The 22,277-nt window shown below is 37.2% G+C and overlaps 1 protein-coding gene across 1 annotated transcript; it reads right to left on the bottom strand.

Moving 5' to 3' along the window:
* Nucleotides 1-12,892: 12,892 nt before the first annotated feature.
* LOC103135506 (arylsulfatase I-like) lies at nucleotides 12,893-21,955 on the bottom strand. Its single transcript, XM_016669550.1, has 4 exons — nucleotides 21,241-21,955; nucleotides 20,461-20,605; nucleotides 15,804-18,620; nucleotides 12,893-14,686 (listed from the first exon to the last, which is right to left on the bottom strand). The coding sequence occupies exons 3-4, from the start codon at nucleotides 16,115-16,117 to the stop codon at nucleotides 13,288-13,290; spliced, it is 1,713 nt and encodes a 570-aa protein (XP_016525036.1). The 5' UTR covers nucleotides 16,118-18,620; nucleotides 20,461-20,605; nucleotides 21,241-21,955; the 3' UTR covers nucleotides 12,893-13,287.
* Between the last annotated feature and the right edge of the window lie 322 nt (nucleotides 21,956-22,277).

The following is a 22,277-nucleotide window of genomic DNA, read 5'->3' as shown; positions in this document are numbered from 1 at the left end:
GATGAATGCCTTTCTTTTCGCATTGAAGACACAGGAGTGTTTTTGTGTCTGTGTTTTTCACTCTTAGACAAACTTTATATTTATGTTTATGGCTTTATGTGCGTTATGAGAATGTTTTTGAAAAATTCACTCTATTTTTTGTTTGGTTTGTTTTTTTTTTTCTAACAAAAACATAAAATTAAAGTGGATATATGAATTGTTTATACTTGTTTTCTTATGCATTTGTTATTTTTGGTAAAGGAGACGGCCTTGGTGGCATTACATTGGATGACTTCAGTAGTTTCTCACCAAGGTTATGCTTTTCTACTTTAGTAAGTTGATCTACAGGGCCTCGCCTAAGTATTCATATTATTTAAGCTTTTACGTTACAATCCCGATGATTTGTATTTAATGCAAAGACAAAGCAACACATAATTGTGAAGTGGAAAGAAAAAGATATAAAGTTTTCTACCTGTTTTTACAAATAGCAAAAATGTAACGTGTGTATTCAACCCCATTTACTTTGATAATTCTTGTTAACTCTTGTGCAACTAATCCTTCTGATGTCATCTAAATAGACGGCACCTGTGTGTGATTTCATTACATGTCACATAAGGACAATAAAGTGAATTTTATTTACTGCAAAACATGGTGGCAGCTGCATCACACTGTGGGTAATGATTCAATGAACAGGAACAAAAAAGCTGGTAACAGATGATGCAGCGAAGCAGAGGATTGAGGAAGTTTACTGAATATTTTTGACCTTTTCTGACATACAGCAAGACACTTCACGTGCTTCTCAGATTCAAAAGTAACACAGTGTCAAGTAACTCATTGTCAAGTGAAAGTATGTAAATGTAATGCAAATGACAATAATAAGTAAGTCCAGTAATACACTGAAGGCTTTGCAACAACTGAAAGCTGTGTGAACAGTTTTAGCTCATCAACAAAGCATCAGTTTATTTCTTGAGGTTAAAAGCCTTTTCAATAAGATTTATAAGAAAGCAAGTGGATAGTATTCAGTAAAATAATAAACCAATTTGTTTTACTGCTCATTGGGGGAAAACTGTACAGGTAACTAGTGCCCAAGGAAAAATTGCTGAAATTTCAGAAAATACTTTGAATTTTCTATGATTGACTTTTAATCAAACCTTCTATAAAACAATAAAAACAAAGAATAACTCTCTGAAACGAAGCATTTCTCATGTATTAGGCAAATCGTCATTAAAAACAAAGAATAAGGAACAGTCACCACTTCTGAAAATGCCCCTTAAAATAAGCCTCTTGGTACTTTCACTATGATGCATTATGTGTTGTTCAACATACTTCTTGATTAATCCCATCCTGTTTAGTTAAAAACTCAATAGCATGTAAAAAATTTTGAATTACCATATATAAATCACTTCACTCTGCTTTGCAATTACAAATGATGTCTTTATTATTTCTGAATGCAAATTAATAAAATAAAATGTGAGAAATCAAATAATTGTCTGTGCAAATTCAAAACTAAAAATGAACAAGCAGCAGTTGTTTGAAATAAAACAAGAAAAACAAGAGGAGTACATTAATAAAGAGTTGCACAATAACATTTTTATCAGCGATCTTAAAAGCACATCACGACGCAAAATAGTTAGACTTGATCAAAAATTAGTTGCATTAAATTATCAGACTTAATCATGTTTTTTTTTTATCTATATTTAGGCAACGCCTCCATCAGCTGCCAAGAGTTCAAACAATAGTTGATTTTGGTTTCCGTTGGTTAACAAAAACAATCTCTTGAGGATCTGAATAATGTCCAGGTCATGAATGTTGACATTTATTATGATGGTCCCAGTTTTCAGTGTAACGTCTGATAACCTGCAGAAATTAGAAAAAAATGATAAAACAAAATAATGATTAGTTAAAGAAGAAACTTCACATTTGTCACAACATTTCAGAGTTAAAAAAGTAAAGCTATTAATGGACTTTCCTCTGTGGTCACAAAGAATGAAAGCAGTTTAGGTCAAAAGTTTAAAAGTCAAACCATGATGGGGTGTTAATGAAGAAAACTCTTTCTCTGTAATATTATATTCACAGATAATGAATAGAGTGAACTTTTCACTTCAGCATATCAACTGACAGAAACGAGCCTAAAAAATGCAAGATGCTTTCCCTGCCAGCATCTTGCACCCTGCTGTTATGTGCTGGACTGTCTCAGAGGCCTCCTTGCACAACCTACACCTTGGGTCTTGTCTGGTGTGGTAGATCTGAGCCTCTATTGCTCTGGTGTTTAGGGCCTGTTCCTGTGCAGCCAGGATGAGGGCCTCTGTGCTGTCCTTGAGTCCAGCTTTCTCCAGCCATTGGTAGGATTTCCTGATATCAGCCACTTCAGTTATTTGTCTGTGGTACATCCCATGTAGGGGCTTGTCCTCCCATGATGGTTCCTCCAGCACCTCGTCCTCTGTTCCCCATTGTCTGAGACATTCGCTGAGCTATATATATATATTTGGCAATAAGTAAAAGGCTAAGCAAAAATCTCAAAGACTTTGGGAAAATATTTTGTGGACTTCTGAGAAAAACCTGGAGGTTTTTGAAAGGAGTTTGTTCCATTACATCTGACCTACAACTAATATATCAGAAAATGACCACCACAGCTACAGCCAAACATGGTTGAGTGATATTATAGGATTGACACACTGCTGTAGGATCTGGACAACTTGTATTATTTCTGCTCTGAAATAGAAAATCCAACAGGAGAATGTCCAGCCGTCGGACATTCTCCTGAGTTCTTAAACTCAGGTTGACTTAAGAGGAAGGACAATAATCCACAGCACACCAGCGAGACCACTTCCTAATGGCTACGAAATCGAAAACAAAAATGTTGTTAAAGTCAACTGAGAAGCTGTGGGATGATCACGAAGAGGCACTGCAATGTAAATGTGGGTGAATTAAAACACCCACATCAAGTTTCTCCACTAAATGGTGAATTGTAATTTTAACATTTATAAAGTTTCATTCCAGGAAATGATCTAAGATATATGTTTAAAAATGTAAAAAGTCACTGGCATTTATTGTAAATCCTTGAAGGTCATCGTTATCGCCAAGGGCGTCCTAAGAGGGAAATAATGGTTACTTTCCAGGGTCAAGAAGTTTTGAATCATTTTGCCTTAAGAAATAAAATAACCTTTGGAAAACAAAATCAATCTTCACAGCACTGTATGGATTTAAAAACCCAGCATGCCTTCATCTTGTCAAGCTGTGTTAATGGCTTCAAAATATTCACGAAACTGAAGACGGCCATTACCATCCAAAACAACTGAACACAACTTTACCAAACATAGAGCGTCTCATTTGTAATGCTTGCAACAACGAGCAGATGTCACTTTTATTAAACATTACCTGTCCTTCTGCAGGGCTTCCTCTTCCAAACCACACAGCCAACCACAATCAAAATGAGAACACCCGCCACTGGAAAGATTGATATGCTGATGGATGGAATATTGGATTTTTTCCCTTGAAAAAAAAAATTAAAAATTAAAAAAATAACATGACATTTTGCAAAATTTGTATTAATCTTCACTTTCCTTTAAAGCATTGTAATAAAATGGCAGATGCTTTTGAAAGCTTTTATGAAAAAAAAATAAGAGAAATGTCTTACAATTTTCTTGTGTTTACTAAATGCTGATGATTTTAAAATCTATAAACTTCTATTCCAGAAAAACATCTAATATTTATATTTAATAAACAGGTTTTAGAGGGACAAGATTAACAAAATAAACTCTTTGTGAAGCCACAGGCATCTTTTTTTTTAAAACATAAAAATGGAAATAAAACAAGAAAAATAAAAGTTTAAAGAAAAGGAAAAAGCAAACTGATCAGATTAAAAAGTTAGAATATATTTCTGAAATTTACCTTTGACATTGAGGGTGAAACTGAACATTTTCACAATCATGCCAACTGGAGTGAAGACTTTAAAGCTGTACTGGCCTGCATCATCCATCTGTACATCAGTGATCTTGAGCGTCCCGGTGTCGATGGAAAACCCGACTCTGTTTCTGTAGGACTCACGTATTTTCACCGTTCCATTCTTCACAATAAACACGTTGAAATGCTCATCGGGGAGATCCTTTGAAAACACCAGCACATAACCAGTGGCATTGGTCATCAGTCTGAGGTACAAAGTCGCTCCAGGAACAGGATCGCATGAAAAAATGAACAGCCTGGCATCACATTTTGTCTCAGGAGCCACAGATAATGCTGAAAAAGTTGAAGAAAATGTACATGTAGTCATGATTATATTCTTTAGTCTTTGTGATGATGGTTAACTTACCATGGGCTGTCCCGGCTAATATCACGAGAAGAAGTAATTGTTCCATATTGCTCTGTAAGTCACAGTAAACTACTGAAATAGATCAGCAGCAATCTCTGCTGTCCACCTCTACCAGATGCTGACAAATGATAGGGAGGACTCTTATATGTACAAGAAGGAAGTGGACTAAGTTAATGCACTTCTTCTTTTAAACTCAGTATGCGGACGTTGTTGTTAGGTGTACTCCATCACATGTGAAGTAACGTTGTCCCATTTTGTTGATTAAGAATCACAGAAACTAAATCAATAGATAATTTTGCCAAATGCAGAACCAGTTTGGGACTTTATTTGGTGTAAATTGTAATAAATTGCTGCAAAGAAATAATCTTTTTTTACTCATCTACATAATATTATTAAATCATGAAGTATTTCCCACAATAAGTGGTCAAAAATTCTGGTTATTTTTCCTTTCAACTATTATAATTGGACTCCTAATCTTTCAATAAGGTCTTTTTAAACAGCTAAAACACTCTAAAATCTTCCTTTTTTCAGCAACCCCATTTGAATTATGAAGTTCTCATGTTCAAAATAGAAAAAAAAGGAGAAGTAAAACACTGTCATCTGAACAAAGACATTTAAATCAGAACATATTTCTATTTTTGATGATGGAAAATTATGTGTAGACATAATTTTGCATGGAACATCTAAAGAAGCTCACATGAATACAAAATAATTAACCAAAAATACTTTAATCATGTTAATTATTATCTTTTACGTAATTATTGTTCTATTTTTCTTGTATCTAGAAGGACAACAAACTTTAAAATAAATATTTTTTACAGTACAAATGTCTCCAAATTCACAACAATACAGCCCACAAAGAGAAGATCCACTAAAGTAAAGCAGCTGATGGTGAGTTTTTATCTGCACTTTATATGGGCAAAGGAATATATCTCAGGAACCTAAAATATTTAGGTGGATAAAACTAACACGGTATTAATCTCATGCTGTTTTGTGGCAGTAATGGTCAAAATTGTACTCAAAATGTTGGGGAAACGTATAACAGGAACAGATTTGGAAATTAACTCCAATGATTTTCACTCCTGAACATAAGCGGGTCAGCAAAAAGAAGTTACAAATGTTTAAACTGTCAGCAATAAAACTATAGTTGATTATTTTGTGATTTTCCTATAGGGCCTATGTGGAGTCATTCTTTAAATTAATTTTGCCGAGACTTGTTTAGAAGGCTTTGGGACACATTAGCACCAGCTGCATTACTTTGACTGTTTTAATTACATGACATTATGTCAGAATGTAAGTGATATACCCCACCTAGCCAAACTACTAAAACCAAAACTGGAAACAAGACAACTGGTGACTCCCCAGCTCAACCAGCAAAGCCAGATAATAATAGTAAGTTCAACCACATGGTTCACCGGGTGGTGAATGGTTTTTGTGTGGCAGATGTAGGAAGGGAGGATGTAAGCTTTGGTTGAGATCTTTTATTTCCTGCTCAGCTAATCAGCTGTGGAAATGAAGAGGCAAATACAGTTAATTCATAAAAGACATTTGGGCTGTGATAAAGTTTTCAGAGTTAAACCATCCACTAAACAACACCTAATGAGACTGTGACAATGAGTTATAACCCCATCATCCTAAAATCCATGACACTGTTTTGTTGCAGTGAAACTTTCTCTGACAGCATTATGCAAATATAAAAACAATCTTAAAATTGTATTATCATTGTTTCACGTCCTCCACATGCCACTCTCCTTTCTCCTACTCATATTCCATGTCACTGCAATTGCAGTCTTTTACCAGGTAGGATGACTAAATCTTTGGCAATTACAACATATCCTGGGTAAATCAAATATCTTAGAGTAAAAACAAATAGGCAAACATATTCCTTAACATCCAACACCATCCAATCAGTGTCTCTACTTTCTCAGGTCTTAGTTGTCTTTTAGCTCCTCTTAAATCAGGTCCCTTAAGTTTGACAAGATTACTCCCTTTGTGCAGTTTTCTCTATCTTCAATAGATTTTGCTCATTAGCCTGCGAAAAGAGAAATACAGATGCCATTTTAAAAATAGAAATATCACTCTGAGATTTACCTGAAGCTGTTAGTCATGATGCTTCAGTACCTGACTTCCACTTGAGGCCCTGCATGGCTTCCGTTTGCTGCAAACGCAGGAAAGTAAGACCACAGTCAGCAGGACGGCCACTGCAAGGCGCACTGAATTCAGGATAAGCAAAATATTTTCTGAGGAAAGAAATCAAAATCTAATTAGTGCGTCCTGTATAATACTCATCACCTCTGATGGTTCACAGAGCAGATGTGACAAGGTCCACTTGGGTGAAATAATGCTAAACTTTTTTTAACATTAACTTAAAAAAATCAGGGCAATCCAAGAGAAGATAAACAGAAAGAGCATCAGAGGACTAGACTTCACAGCCATTGGCACAATAATGAAAGCAAATTCCCAAATCTCTCAGCCAGAATGTGTTCATGAATATTTATTGTTACTGACGTAACTATTAAGTTCAGAAAATACAAGCAGTGAATTTTGAACATAGATCAGTTTAACTTTGATTTATGAAATGTAAACTTTGGGCATTTTCTTTTACATTTAGGGTTTTCAATGATCAAGGAGCTGTATCGGCTTAAACTACATCCTTTAAGAGACAGACATTTTGGTATAATAATGTGAATCCAAAGCAAAAGCAAAAGAGATCCTGACACCCAAAGTGACATTTGCAAAAATGATCTTTTGAACCACAGTCAGTTTCTGTCACTGGACCACATCTAGCAGTCGATTTTATAATGGCCATTTGTTTACAGAGGCAGATACACTTTCAGTGAAAGTCTAAACATTTGCAACTAAAACCTTGTTAGTAGGCAGAAGAAGAAAATGCACTCTAACAAACTGAGTCAGCACACAGATTACCATGCACAAATCTGAGCTTGCCTTTAACTTGGAGGTTAAAGTAGATGCCTTTATATTTTCCATCAGGATCAAAACTCTCCACTCTGTATTGGCCTGTATCGGTCCTCTCCACATTGCTGATCTTGAGTGTCCCTGTGTCGATCCAGAACTCAACTTTGTTTCTATATTCCTCTTCAATCCTCAGTTGTCCTCGCTTCAAGGAAAACACCTTAAGATCGTATTTGTAACAGCGTAGCTGATATCCAGTTGCGTTTCTCAATAGAATGATGTAGGCTGATCCTCCGACTGTAGGGAAGCATGGGGACGCAGCCTGAGTGAAATTACATTCTGTTTCAGCAGCAACCTGAAATAATGCTGGAAACATTTAAATAAAACGTGAGTTATATGGTAACAACATTACAACGCTATCCTATTTGTCTGAATAAGATCAGGATCTTACCGTGAGTTTCTCCAGCCAACACAAGAAGAAGAAGAAATTGCTCCATACTCCTTTGTTATCTGGTGTGACTTCTAAAATATCTAAGAAACTGCAGACAAGCTTCAGGCAGTAATCTCACAGAAAGTTTGTGAAACTCAAAAGATCCACCTAATTTGATACTATGGCAGGCATATGAAGGAAGGAAATGAAGTCTACGGTCTCTGTTCTCCTTTCAATGAATCCAAGTTCAGGCCGTAAACTACAACAAGTGAAAATATTCACACAACAGGTGAAAATATTCGGACAATAATTTGGTTTCATCAGCTCAAGAATTTCAAAGAACGGTAAAAGTGGAACCGACTGGAGGTTTGTTTTTATTTTGTCCATTAATTAAAGATAAGCATAAACAGTGGATACAAAGATTTGATTTAGATCTGATTTTATGGCAGCAAAACCACTGGTCAGTGTTGTGTGATACTGTTTGACGTGCAAATAAAGCCTTTTACTCTAGAGCTGTTTTGATGTATAGACATTCCAATGTACTAGTTTTACCTGAATGCAACACATAAGGACCACCTGGGAAATGTATGCCTGTTTTTCTTTGTACCAGTAAAATTCACTTCCTGCTTGACATGTCTGAGGTAATATATGAGTTCAACATATATTACCTTGATTCAGTCTACCTTTTTTATTCATCATCGCTATGATTGGTTCTGTTTTTTTAATCTATTATTTTGATCTTGCTCGTTTGCCATCTCATCATCTTGTGGCATCAAATAAGCTCCTACTGTCATCTGCAAGGCTGTGCAAACGTATTAGACTGAATTACTTCAGATTTTGCTTTAGAAGCATTAAAACAATTGACAAAAAAAATTGACAAATGCATTTATTTGTAAGAAAAACAGCCAACAGATCTCATTGTTTAAAACAAAGAAAGTTATTTTTGCAAATCAAACAGCTTTATTTTTGTTCACTAAGTTATCTAAATTCATGAAATCAACTTTTAATGTTGCTATTTTGCTTAGTTTTCAAAAAAAGAAAAATCTTAAGCATATTCCTGACAGAGGTCCATATTTTTAACAATAGAAAATAAGACAACTCCTTTTCTGTTATGGATCAACAAGTACAATGTTATGTTTTATTCAATTCACTGGAGATTGTTTTATGATTTTATTTATTCGTATTCAGAAGTGCAGCCAAACATATAACTTTACAAACTGTTTACAAAAACCTCTTTTATCTCAGACAGTAAGCTGTATAACAAGTAAATTTAAAATCTACTTAATAGCAAAAACATTATGATATGCAAAATATCTTTGTTTCAGGAGGAGCAGCTTATGTACAAAGTTTTACACACACACACACACAAAAACATTTTTATTACTGATGAAAAAATCAAATTGATATTAAGGTAAAAGAAAAACACTAGATAATAATAAAATTATGATAGTAAAAATTTGAAATTAGCTTACCTAAAAGGAAAAAAAATGTGTTTGCTACTAATTTGTCTGAATCCACTGCAAAGGGTTTTTCCAAATTCAGTTTGCCAGTCCAAACTCTCTGTGAAGATCTTTACTTTCAGGTAACAATCACATAACCTGGATAAATAAATAAAAAACACACACACAACAACTAATTACTAAGACATAAGACTTAACACATCATTCTACATTTAATAATAGAAAACTAACTAAATCCTTATTTATGAGGGCTGTTTTTTTTTAATCAGAAGCAGATAGTGAAAGAATTACCTGTCCTTTTGCAGGGCTTACACATCCAAACCACAATGCAAACTATAATCACAAGTAGAACAAACCCTGAAGCAGTCATGGTGGTCCCAAAGGAAACTTTTCTTTCTGAAGAGAACACAAATTAGGTAATTAGATGCCGTAAAGTATCCACCATTAGTGGTAAGTAATGTTTTCAAGCTGCAGGTTCAAAGGTTGTCATTGCATCATCTCTCCTCTTACTTGCACATAATAATTACATTTTGAACTTCAGCAACAAGGAAACAGGACATAAGAAACTGAATATGATGGGGGGGGAAAAAAGAAAAAAGAAAGAAGAGTGTTGTTATATTCACCTTTTATCTGAAGTGTGAAACTAAAAGTTTTCACAAGGGTTTTGCTCGGAGTGTAGACATTTAGAGTGTACTGGCCTGCATCGTCCTCCTCCACATCAGTGATCTTCATCGTCCCCGTGTGGATGGAAAATTCTGTCCTCGCTCTGTATTCCTGTTGTATTTCTACCTTCCCCTCCATCACAGTAAACACCAGGTTTTCATCCTTGAGAAGCACCAGTATGTAGCCGGTGACGTTGTTCATCAGTTTGATGTACACAGTTCCTCCAGAAACAGGACTGCAGGGGGCTATGATCTGGGTGGCATCACAGTTTGTCTTAGAAACTGTGGCTAGTGCTGAAAAAAATACACAGATAAAGACAAAAAATGACTCATTCTCAAAGTTAATTCGTCAGTGTGATAATGATGATCTTACCATAAGTTCCTCCAACTAACATCAGAAGAAGACAAGTTTTTTCCATACTGCTAGTCAGAAATACAAAGAAATAGAAAAATCAAGATAAACACAGCAGCACATATGAGATGACCCGGTGCTGTTTGCTAGTGCTGAAGGACAGACAGGTACAAACAGATACCCAGGAGCATTTTTATATGTCCAACAAAGGAAGTAACTTTGTTTTCAATTCTGCTTGGCTTTAAGCTGTTGTCAGGAGATCTCTACTGTATATAAATCAATCCAAACATAGCGTGACCATGAGTTCACAAAATGTTTCAGCCACTAAATGCCAAACCAACTAGGATTTTCATTTCATGCGCATTAAATCCCAAAAAATAATGGAAGTGAGAATCCAGTATATGGAGATCAGTGGAAGCACTCTTGCAGGTTTGAGGTTAGTCTGCTGTGCTTCATCACGTGCTGTAACTTCAATATAGGAAGCTGCAGCAAAAAACATGGCCTGTTCAACATTTTCAGCCCTGTGGAGAATAAGCAGAAGCTTGGTCTCTCCGAATGTTGAATCTGAGCAATCAAACTTCTCGCAACTGTAACTATTTTGTAGTTAATTAAGTCGGATTATGCAGAAATGTAATTTTATTTTTCTCATGTGGATTTTCTTTGCTTGTGTTTAACTGTACTTGAATGGCTACAGATATGAACTCATATTAGGGTCTGAACGCTGTGGGTAAGATTGCAGTAGATGCAATCTTACCCACTACGAGTTCTAATTTGTTTACGTTAGCACAAAAATTACTATTTTGGAGTGGGTTCTCTCTGAGTACGTCCAGGAGTTTTCTAAAGTGGCTATTTAGAGATTCCAAATGGCAACCATTAATAAAACACATCTGCCCCACATATGAACTTCAGCAGGTTGCTCTGCCTTAATCCTGTATTCCTATAGGTAAGCAGTGAACCCTCCCACCACTCATGCACAGAAAAACACAAAAATCACTCAAAGATGTAGATATTTTCTTATTTCAAAGTGGTATTTCACAGTGAAACTGTAAGGAACCAGACAAAGGAACCAAAAATTGAGCCAGACACAGAGCACATTAAAAAACTATTTATTTTAAATCTAAAACTGGCGGAAGTCAGAAAACTCCTGCAGGAGCACACCAGAAAGAGAGAGAAGACTCTCTGACAAAACTTAAAACAAAAGCCACTAATACATTTTTTTTTCGCAACACCTGAAACATGTGTCTAATAAGCTTTACTTTCATTGAGTTCACGTCAATGAACATTAAAATGAAGGAAAGCAGGAACTAAATCCTAAAATTCAAGTCATCAGACTGCTGAATAATGAACATCTCTCTGTATTATATATGGTGGGGAATTATTATTATTATTATTATTATTATTATTATTATTATTATTATTATTATTCAGCTAGGTTAGAGGTCATATTGAGTTAAAATAACAAATAAACTAAGCATTATTTAATTGAAAAAGTTTAGTTTCCCATATCTTTAACATTTTTGCCACTTAGATGTATTGTGTTACTAAAATAAGAACAACTGGTTAAAATTTACCATTACCTCAAAAATAGTACTTTTTTGTATACCTCAAATCTGCCACTAAGGGAAAAAAACGGCTGATTCATAAACTTATAAGCTTTTCAGTTCGCAGCCATTTGAGGTTCAGGAAAATTGAATAAGTGGTTAAATATTTTTAAAAAGATATAAAAAGCAAATTGGTACAACAAAACTCCTCAAACCCATCGCTGGCCAATATGTTTGCTGTCTTTTCTTAAAAAAAAAAAAAAAAAAAAAAACATCAACCATTTTTGACTGGAATAAGGTTTTAATATTAAAAATACTGATATTGAAATGAAAGGTTTCCTTCCAATGTCTAAGCCAATTTAAACAATTGTTTTCTCAAATGAGAATTTAATGTTTCTGATGATTACATACAGAAACTGTTTCCATTGGTAACATCCACATAATAAGATGTTACAATGTGCCTAAATGTCCACATTGTCATTTAGGCACAATATGGACAAAGAGCTGTTCAGGTTGTTTTAAAAAAGATAACTGGCACTATGTGGAGATTGTAGCAGAACTCTCTTACATATAATAAAAATCATATTGCACATAGTTCCTTCTTTACATTTTGGCTCACTGAAACACTGACTTGAAGCTGGGGAATGTACATATTATTTTAAAAAAAAAGTTTTTCACATATTTGTTATGTCGTATGTCATCATATGAGAAAGATAATATGTGAAAAAAATCAAGCTCCTCTGCCTTCTCCCAAAGCTTCCAGTGATAACTACAGAAATACACCACTCAGTCAGAAACAACCAATCACAGCCAGGAAGAGAGTCTTAGCCCCTAGAACCCGACGGACCCACCGGTGGGTCCAGCTGCCGGGACCTCGGCTCGCTCTGTAAACAAAGGCTCCACGTGCCTTTAAATTTTTTTTTATTTTTTATTATCCGCTAAAAGAGGCTTTGATCTTTCAAAAACTATTCCGCATAAAGGTTTTGCCCAAAATGTTTTAAGTTTAAATTTATTTATACCCCCTGAGGGTGTAAGAGGTTAGCACTGAAAATCATGCTTGTGTATGTGCTGCTCACAGTCTCCCCCTTTCTCTCTGCTATGTGACAGCTCCTCCCCATCAGCAGAGCATGCCACAAATGCTCATGCCCTTCGCATGGCCACCAATGACGTTGACGCCATTAGCACATTAATAAGAAGCGCTTACAGGTTTTGAAATGAAATGAAATGAAATGAAATGAGGTTGACTGACAGCACTAAGACACTTCTGCTTGCCCTGATTGGTTGTTTCTGAATAAGAGTGGAAATAATAGCCCTAGGAGGAGGTGGAAGACCTTGTTTCTTTCATGGGTTATCTCTCATACTGTCAGCACATGTTGACAGTTTTAATAAATATGCATTAAACATTTTTTTATAAAAATGTCATACCTCAGTTCAAAGTCTTAGTCTCTTATGATTAAGTGCATATTTTAGGTTTATGTTTAAACCCAAATGTATTTAACTGGATCAGAGGATCTGGTCCACTGCAGCAGTATCTTCTCTCTTATTGTGGATCCACTTTTAAAATGTCTTGATCTTGACCTACTTTATTCTATCTTTTATGATTTCAGTTATATTTTCAGTTTTTATTTCAGTTTTTTGCTTCTATATTTTGTTAGACATCATCCTTGTGTTGAGTCTTCTAAAAAATGACCTGCTTTTGAGCATCTTAAACTTCCTTTTCCATTCCATGTTTTCTTTCTTGTAAACAGTAGCCCAGTTCTCCTCCTCTTCATCTCCCATCCAGGGACCCCAGGCTCCACCGTTTAGTTGGGGGTCTGCCTCTGGGTCCTCTGAAGGGTACCTTACGGGTACCGCCGTCCTGTTGTAGTACACCAGTCTGGCTAAGAGCTCCTTCACAACATCTGGCCTCTGTTCAGACAGGTCAAAACGTTCATAGGGATCTCCAGAAACATTAAAGAGCCACACAGATTTGCGAGGTTTAATGTGTCTCTCCAGGCTCCAATATTCCCTGGGAAAACCTGGAAGAATAGGAGGTGGGATCCAATCTCCATAGCCAGGGTCTCCGGTCAGAAGTTTCCAGTCTCCTGCTCGTATGGAAGCCTGAATCGCGGTATTCCAAATCCCAAATCCTTTCTGCAGGGAGCCGGTGCGTGCATAGTTGTATAAAGGGTCGATATTGTGGAGTATCTCAAATCTGGGAGATTCTTTTCCTTCACTGATGGCTGCCCAGACATTGTGCCCATCAACCCCCTCAGTAAGGGACTCATTGCCACCTGCCAACCCGACCAGTGTGGGATACCAGTCAGTAATATGTACCAGTGCTTTACTAACCCTCCTTTTCTTCCTCAGGAGAGGGCTATGGACAAACCCTAAACCTCGGACACCACCCTCCCAGTAAGTGCCTTTACGTCCTCGAAGTGGCCAATTGCTGCCCCCAGACAAAGGCTGGCCACCATTATCAGTGGTGAAAATCAGGACGCTGTTTTGATAGTATCCATACTTGCGGAGAGCATACGTTATGTTGCGAACAGCTTCATCTACAATGGAGACCATTGCGGCGTACTTCCTACGTGCAACGTTCTGCAGCTCCTTATACGGGTGGATGTACTCCTGAGGACACTGCAGAGGTGTGTGAACAGCTTGGAAGGACAGGAAGATGAAGAGTGGTTGGGACAGAGGATCATGGGCCGCTAGGATCTTGCGAACTCTCTGAGTGTACAGATGCGTGGAGTATTTACCCCTGTGTCTCCAGGCAACCAACTCGCCCTCATGGAGATCAAAACCACAAAGACTGGGGCCGTCACAGGACTCATACGTGTAGTAGTTCATGCTGCCCGTCAGAGAGCCCAAATATGTGTCAAAGCCTCGTCGAGTGGGCAAGCACTCCTTCTTGTAGAAGCCCAGGTGCCACTTGCCAACCATGTGGGTTGAGTAGCCGAGCTGCTGCAGTCTCTGAGGGAGGGTGACCTGGTCGAAGGGCAGGCAGTTGGGCTGGCGTGGACGGATGATGGAGTGCTGAAGGCCAGTATGAATTTGGTACCTGTAGAGATAGACAATAAGAAGGCAATCAGAAAGGAAGAAGTTTGTTATCAATGTCAAGGAGACCCAAAACACTGCATACTGATAGAGACACAAGGAGATAGAAAATGGAGTTCAGAGCTCCCAGATTCCAACCTCGACCATTTTACGTTGGTACATCGAGATGAAAAAGGTAACAAAGTTCAGGCCAAGAAGTTCTTAGGGAGAGAGTTATAAGAACTGGCAGCTCACATACAGATAAGGTGTACGAAAGATAAGGTGTAAGAAACATGCTCTGCACGTTTTGCTTTCCGGTAGGTGCAGTAGATGCTTTGTTTGCACCACAGCAACTGAGGGAGTGAACATTAAGTAATCAAAAACAAAAAAATAATTAACTTTCATTTTTGACATGGTTTTCTTTTGAGGGCCTGAAAGAGGTAAATACATGACGCTCCACATTCTCATGAAACATTCTGATAGGTTTAACACAGTCACAAATGATACAGAAGCAATTAGGCATTGCACTGTCACTTCACAAAGCTACTGGACTCATTTTATCTTTTCACTTCAAGAAAACGTATGAAAAGGTTCCTGCTTTTCCTTGTTTTTGTTTTTTTTTTTTTTGCATTTTGCATATTTTTACAAAGATCAAACCAATTGGATCTGTTTACAACCCTAAACAACTGACAAAATCCTTAAGATGCAGTGTTAAATCTACACTAAAACAATGAAACAAATATTTACCCTACTATAAATAGCAGAATGGAAACATATCTGTGCTGATATATTGACATAATCATTGCTTCTCTTAGCAGAGAAAGACCATATGAAAAGCTCCTCAGAAATGGTACATTTAGGGTATATTACAAACACAGCTGCTATTTTAGCATTTTAAGAAAAGAAAACTTAATAGTTTTTTTGAAAGATTAATCAACTACTGCACAGATATCAATAATTTATTGTTGTGAGAAGATCTCTTTGCTCAGTGGACATAACTAAATATCAATTTGAACCATTTTATTTTTTAGAATGACATCTGAAAGTAAATAGAAACATGTGCCAGATGTTTACATATAAGATAAATATCTCTGTTTGCTTCAGGTGAATAAAAATTAAAGAACTAATAGATAAAACACTACCTGCCGGTGATGAGTTGACTTCGGGAGGGTGTGCAGATGGGCTGAACATAATAATTCTCCAGCTTCACACCATCTGCAGCCAGTTTGTCCAGTACGGGTGTCCTAATGTCAGAGCTGTGATAGCCAATGTCGTTGAAGCCCTGGTCATCTGTCATGATAAAGATTATATGAGGAGGTTGCTGGACCGGAGACCGGTCACTGAAAGTTTGGTCAGGCTCGTTTTCCACCTGATTGGGGCTCATCAGATCCCAGCTCAGGTAGCCAAGGCTCAGCAGGCTCATCACTGAGAAACCAGTCAGGGTTGTTGTCGCCATGGTTTAAATTAAAGAAAGCTTGCTGATATTTTGTATGTCGTCAGTAAATCATTTTTGCTGTAAGAAAATATCCTCTCATTAGATGCTGAAATCGTCTCTTGTTACACTTGAGTTGGGGTTGAGCAATTCATAACCTTCCTAAAGACAAAAATACACCTTCATCCTCACTGGCTCTCCAAACTGTGCCAGCATAAATGAAAGCATTTCACTTTTCCTAGAGGACCAATCATCCCCGCCCATTTGCCTGGCTGGCCCACTGAGAAAATATGAGGCCCCCCTGCCTCAAAAAAAATCACACAACACACATAGAGGTATTGCTGCTGTATCCAGGTGTTCATTCAGACTTTACATCATATGTTTGGAGTTATACACAATTAAGCAACGTGGATATTTCAACATTTTTGCTCTTTTCCATGTAAAAGATGTTTTATTGGCTTTAGAAGTTAAGACTTTAAACATTTTGTTCCACCTACGCTCCTTCAAGGTCATGCTAAAAAAAATCCGGTCCAATCTTCACAAATTGCATTAGAAATGTTTCCTTCTTGGGTGTATCCGTGTCAGACAGAGAATCTACAGAAAAAGACCTCCACTCACAAAATACCACACCAGGGGAAAGTTGGTTCTCCGGGTGGCTGTTGGGGCCCCAAAGCCACAATCCCGTACACTGTTCCCCACTTTGCTCCACGGCAGTCACAAACACGTTCCTACTATTCCTGCCGTTTTACGGGGTTGGCAGACCTGAGAGGAGAGACAGAGCAGACTCCCCGGCCTCTGATAACGTCTCTGAGCATGGCGTAAAAGAATCACCCCGAGGGTCCACAGAGCGCAGCGGGACTGCGGCGCTTCAGCTGCAGCTCATGAGTTGAGTTATTGCGCCACAACATCTCCTCTGTGTAGCCCTTCATAGTGCTGCACATTGATTTTGACTGGGAAGCAGGGAATTTGTTCCAGTAAAACTTTTTAGGTTTTATATACTCTTTTTATTGTGTTCATTTTGATATGTTTCACACACTAGACTTTGAGAGACTAATCTATTTTAATGTGTTCTTGAATTTATAATACATTTGTCATGAGACATTTGGCACATAGCAGACAAACATGCATGACATGAGCCAGTGGTCAAACCTAGAAAGGAACTGAGGAAAGTCATTACTCACAAGATCATCACACACAGCAGGTCCTGTCAAACCACCTGAAGTAAGGAATAAACAAAACTAGAAAAAACATCAGAATGTGAAAAAAATAGCAAACATAAATGCACACATTGCTTTAAATACAGAAAACATAGAAGTAAATCTATACATGTAAATCCAACACTTTGAAGAATTAGTGTTGGATTTATTGTAACTACACTTTGCAATTTGGACATTAGATTAATAAACATTTTGCAGCTGCTTTTATTCATCTTTGTTTAACTATTTTTGCCAAGATCAAAGCTTTAAAAATATGTTTTTTAGAGCTTACTTGCCGGTACTTAGATAGACGATTAAACTTCTACTGAGATAAAACATCCTGTATCTCAAACAAACTAAAGTAAAAGGAAGCACATCCTGTTGTCATTGTTTCAAACCTTCTACCTTTTTGTAGGTTCAGCAGTGACAGTGTTTGAACTACGACAGGAAAAGCTTTGAGTACTTGAAGTGAGTTAAAACTACATATCTTAAATTTAGATGACCCTGTGGAGCATCTTGAAAGGATTTCTGAAACAACACTACAGGCTGTTGTTGCAGTTGAATGTGAAAGTTAAAAAGTAATTAGTGAACTAACTGTTAAGATAAACATTATGGTGTTGTTTTCTAACATTCGCCTTCAAAAGCTTGGGCAAAACAAATTTTTGATGAGTTTTTGGTGGATGTGACTTATGATCACATTACACTTAAAAATGACTTTCCAATGGACTCGAGAAAGTGAATATAGCTACACTGTGAGACGTTCATGGCCCACTTTGTCTTACTACTGTTATGTTACAAAAAATCAAAATGTAACCGATGTGAAAAGGCTTATTTCTCAGAGTACGCACAGTATTGGGTAATATATCATGTAAAGATAAGTGCAATACACTAAAATGCATTGAAAATTCAAAGAGGTTTTGTAAAACCTCAACCTCAAATATTCTGACATGTAGCATGATACAGAGCATCATATCTTAAGTTCAATGCATATTTAAAGTTTGCATAAGACCTGTATTTTTGCACATTTCTGTTTTGATACGTTCTACCACATATAAAACCTTTCTTGCACCTCAGTGTTACTGAGCTTATACATAGCTTACACCCACATAATGATTGATCTGTTGAAGATAGCATTTGGTAAACACACTGGAAGGTAAAACATCATCCCCTGCAAATGTTGACATTAGGACTTGTGGGTATGGAGGTTGTTTGGAAACCAGAGGAGGTATGGGCCCATGTCCCAAAGAGAGCACAGCTGCGGTTGGACATGTTTTTTAGCAGTTGCAGCGGCATCTTTGGTGTGGAGTGTCCAAGTCTGAGGCATGTCAAACCTGAAAAGAGCAAAAAAAAAATCATAGTTGTGCACTTTAAGTTTTATACCATTATGTTTACTTATGCTTTTTTTTTCTACACTGAGACTTTCTGAACACAGTTGCAAAAATCAAGGCAAAGACAGCATTTGCATTTTGTCAGCTAAACATTATGGTTCTTACATAATCCATCTTTGCAGCAGTTTCGGTGTTAAGCAGTAAGCAGCCACACATCGATCTGACATACTCCACAAAACTATTTATTTATTTATTTATTTATTTATTTATTTATTTAGAGAAAGTAATCTGTGATTACTGTGAGATACACGTGTTGCTTCGGACTGTATATCGTTCATAAAATGGTAAATGACTTGTACTTGTATAACTATTTATCAACTTCATAGGACTCCAAAGAGCTTTTCACACATTCACACACTAACATTGTACATATATGGAAGTGCTTCTTGTTTTGGAAGATGTGACTCAAACATGTGCATTTGTGTCAAAAAGGTTTGTTTCCTATCCATTTTGAAAACAATGGAGAATCTGGTTGGGATGTATCTACTTTTCATATCTTCTAGATGTTTTACCTGAAAATGTGATGTGGAAAGTTTTGAAGTAAGAAATGATCTCTCTGTCTTTAGCAGCTGTGTCTGTTTTTGGTATGTGGGCAATAACCTCACTCATCTCTAACACCACAAAAGCAAAAATACTGACCTCAAGCATGTACTCGCATCCAGTATTTTCTTGTCCTGCTGCACATCAACATATCTCCAAAATAGCCTTAGCCTACTAAGAACCCACGCATTTACCAAGAATGTTGTAATAAAAGTATTCTTAGAAAAAAAACAACCTTATTCTGACACCTGCTGGGAGACTGAAAAAACAAACGCTAAATATATAAAATATTTGTGGGGGTTTTGTCATTTATTTCAATAAATATTTGTTTGTCTGATGCAAGACTAAAATGTTGGAAGTGACAGATATTCTTGAAAACCTCAGTTACATACGTACGGAAATGGCGTGACTCAACGGAAGTCAGCTGTCATGTCAGGTGGCCTCATTGGTGTCACTAATGAGACCAGTGTGCAAAGTCAGATCAAACTGACTGATTTTTCACTTTTGATCCATTACATGTCAGGTTTTTTTTTTTACAGTTTGTTAATAGAAAGCCTGTTAGTTCACATGTACAGATACTTACTATAAGCAATGTATTTTCAAGTAGCTAGAGAATTAAATATACATTTTGCTCTAAACAGCTTTGACTAGTTTAGAGTCAAATTGTAAAAGATATATTTCACATTAAAGGTGAAGGAAGCTCCTTCAAAATCTTTATAGATTCTCCCAGTTTAGTTCAAAACCCTTCCTCTACAGACTCAAGTGAACTTAGACGTACTTCATAAAGTCAACATATTTCTAATATAATCTTTATATCTGCCTGCAGCTCCTGCTGCTGCTGCTGCTGCTGCTGCTCTGTGTTAGTCTTCGCTAGATGTTGGTTTTGGCAGAAGGAATCATTAGTGTTACTGAATGCGGCTGCTCCCCTACACTGTGAACACTAACCCCTTTCTAATCAAGAGAGCCCTGCCCGTAAGCCTGGACATTACTCCCTCTCTCTGCTAATCTGAGTGAGTCTGGTTGGAAGTGCTTCTTCTTTCATTTTTATTTCTCAGCATAGAATCAAAAGCTTTCCCTCATTTCTGTTCAACTTGTTATCTCCATGTTATGAATAGTATATAGTCTTTTTTTCAATTGTTGGCAGTTATTTCTTCTTTTTGTCAAGCGTACTACAGAAAAATCTAATAAAAAATGTAATGTCTTTTTTAAAGAAGAAAGAAAGATAGCACTTTGTTGTAGATACCACTGCAAGAGATGTGAGTTCCTATGTTTCGGCCCAAACAAGGAATCACCGTGCATATGGCGCCGCATCTTAACTCAAAATCAAGCCCCTCCAAGCAGGTGAGAATGCATGTTTTGGAGCAGAGGAAAAGCAGGTGATGCCAGATCTGCAGCAGAGATAGAGGAACAGAGGTTGGAGTACCCCAACTGCATGAAGGGCACAGCTCTCCTCCCATGAATGAAACTGACAAACCTGAGGCATGGTAGAGACATTTCCCCCTGACCCAAGTTCCAGCTCAAGTAAACCTTATTAAGAATTTCACTTATATATTCACTGATATACAGTTTTCAAGTATATCTTGAAAACTGTAAATTTGCAATGTGGCAAAATGACAAAAGGCAGTCATGAAAAAAAAACTGGAAAAAAAAATAGGATACATTGAAATGAGAAAAATTTACATTTCTTAAATCCCAGTGACAAGACCAGATGAAAACTGGTCATGGAGGCTTCTAGCATCCTGACAGCACAGTGAACTAGATGTTGGACTTTCTGGCAAGTGCTAATTGTCTCTGTAGTTGAGAATAGTGTACCCCCCCTAACATCTGGATAAAGTACACAAAATAATATAATGTATTCTTGGAGTTTAATTAGTGAAAAGCCTTGTAAAGTTTGCATGGCTATGAGATAATAGTGTGTGATTTACTATATAAAGACATCCTTTAATGCCAGAAAATTAGTGGTTCAGAAACAAACACTCATGCTTATCTTATAATCAGAGTTGAAAGATCATAATGAGTTTACCCTTTCTAGGAATTTCAACATCCACTCATCAGCTGCTTCCGGGTTGGAGCTCAGCGGTGATGCCCTCTCAGATCCAGACCCTTGAGCTCTCCAGGCATATGTTTAACTTGGCTCTCATGGAGCTGAAGCAGCACCTGGCCAGCGAGGCCAGCGGCAATACTTCATTACGACCTTCTTTCCAGTCGTCTGGATTAAATACTGCAAGGATCCCACAGTGAAATCAGACTGTGCATGAGTTTGTGTGCTTTTTGTCCACTGGCTCCGTTATGAAATGATCTAAGTGTTCACACGTCCGTGCAAGTGTTTGACTTAAACCTGTTTTCTAAATTTACTCAGGTGGCAGGAACGGCAGGCTGCGGTAAGCAGATTTCACTGGTGGAAGTAGTAGGTAATTACCTGCAAAGAGACCACAGATGAGCGATGCTAAACACCTGGAATGCAGATTTATGTCCTGGGCTAACCTGTATAAATGTATCTGTTGTTTTGGGACCTCTTGCTATTAAGGCAAAGGGGAAATTTCAATTTCTTTTTTGTCGTTTCTGCTTCATTAGACTTACTACCTGTTTTGCATCGACGCTTGAATAAAATTGAGCTATAAAAACGTGACACAGCAAATTGTATAAATAGTTGTTCCTCAGTCTAAACTTTTGACACTAAAAATAGGAACCAATTCATCCATTTTGTCTGGCTGAGCTGATTATAATTGTATTCGATAGTGAGGTAAAAAAAAAAAAAAAAGACAATGGCGCGGGAACGCAGCCAACCAAAAAAAAAAAAAAAAGGATTGTGGAAGGTGTTGAAATCAATCTTGGTGAGACCCACTGAGCACCGACATTGAATTTGGAATCCAGTCTGTTTGCCTTTCCTGCATTTCTGATGAATGGGGCTCTTTCAGTTTGCAGCTTTCTGTGTTCTCCCCTTTAATTTGACCTCAGGTCTCACAACCACCTCTCCCAGCCTGGCATGTTCTCCTTCCAGCTGGCTTTATTTTCTCCCCAAACTAATCAGAGAAGTAGGGGTCAGATGTTTATCCAAAC

Source organism: Poecilia formosa, unplaced genomic scaffold, assembly GCF_000485575.1.
Source record: "Poecilia formosa unplaced genomic scaffold, Poecilia_formosa-5.1.2 Scaffold26, whole genome shotgun sequence".
Classification (NCBI taxonomy): domain Eukaryota; kingdom Metazoa; phylum Chordata; class Actinopteri; order Cyprinodontiformes; family Poeciliidae; genus Poecilia; species Poecilia formosa.
This window is presented reverse-complemented; position numbering and strand designations above follow the sequence as displayed.

What these genes read in the sequence shown, in the direction of transcription:
- LOC103135506 (XM_016669550.1), bottom strand. Translation starts at nt 16,117, where the DNA reads ATGGCGACAACAACCCTGACTGGTTTCTCAGTGATGAGCCTGCTGAGC. An exon ending in AGTCAACTCATCACCGGCAG is followed by an intron (nt 14,687 to 15,803) that starts GTAGTGTTTTAT and finishes CTATCTCTACAG; the next exon opens with GTACCAAATTCATACTGGCC.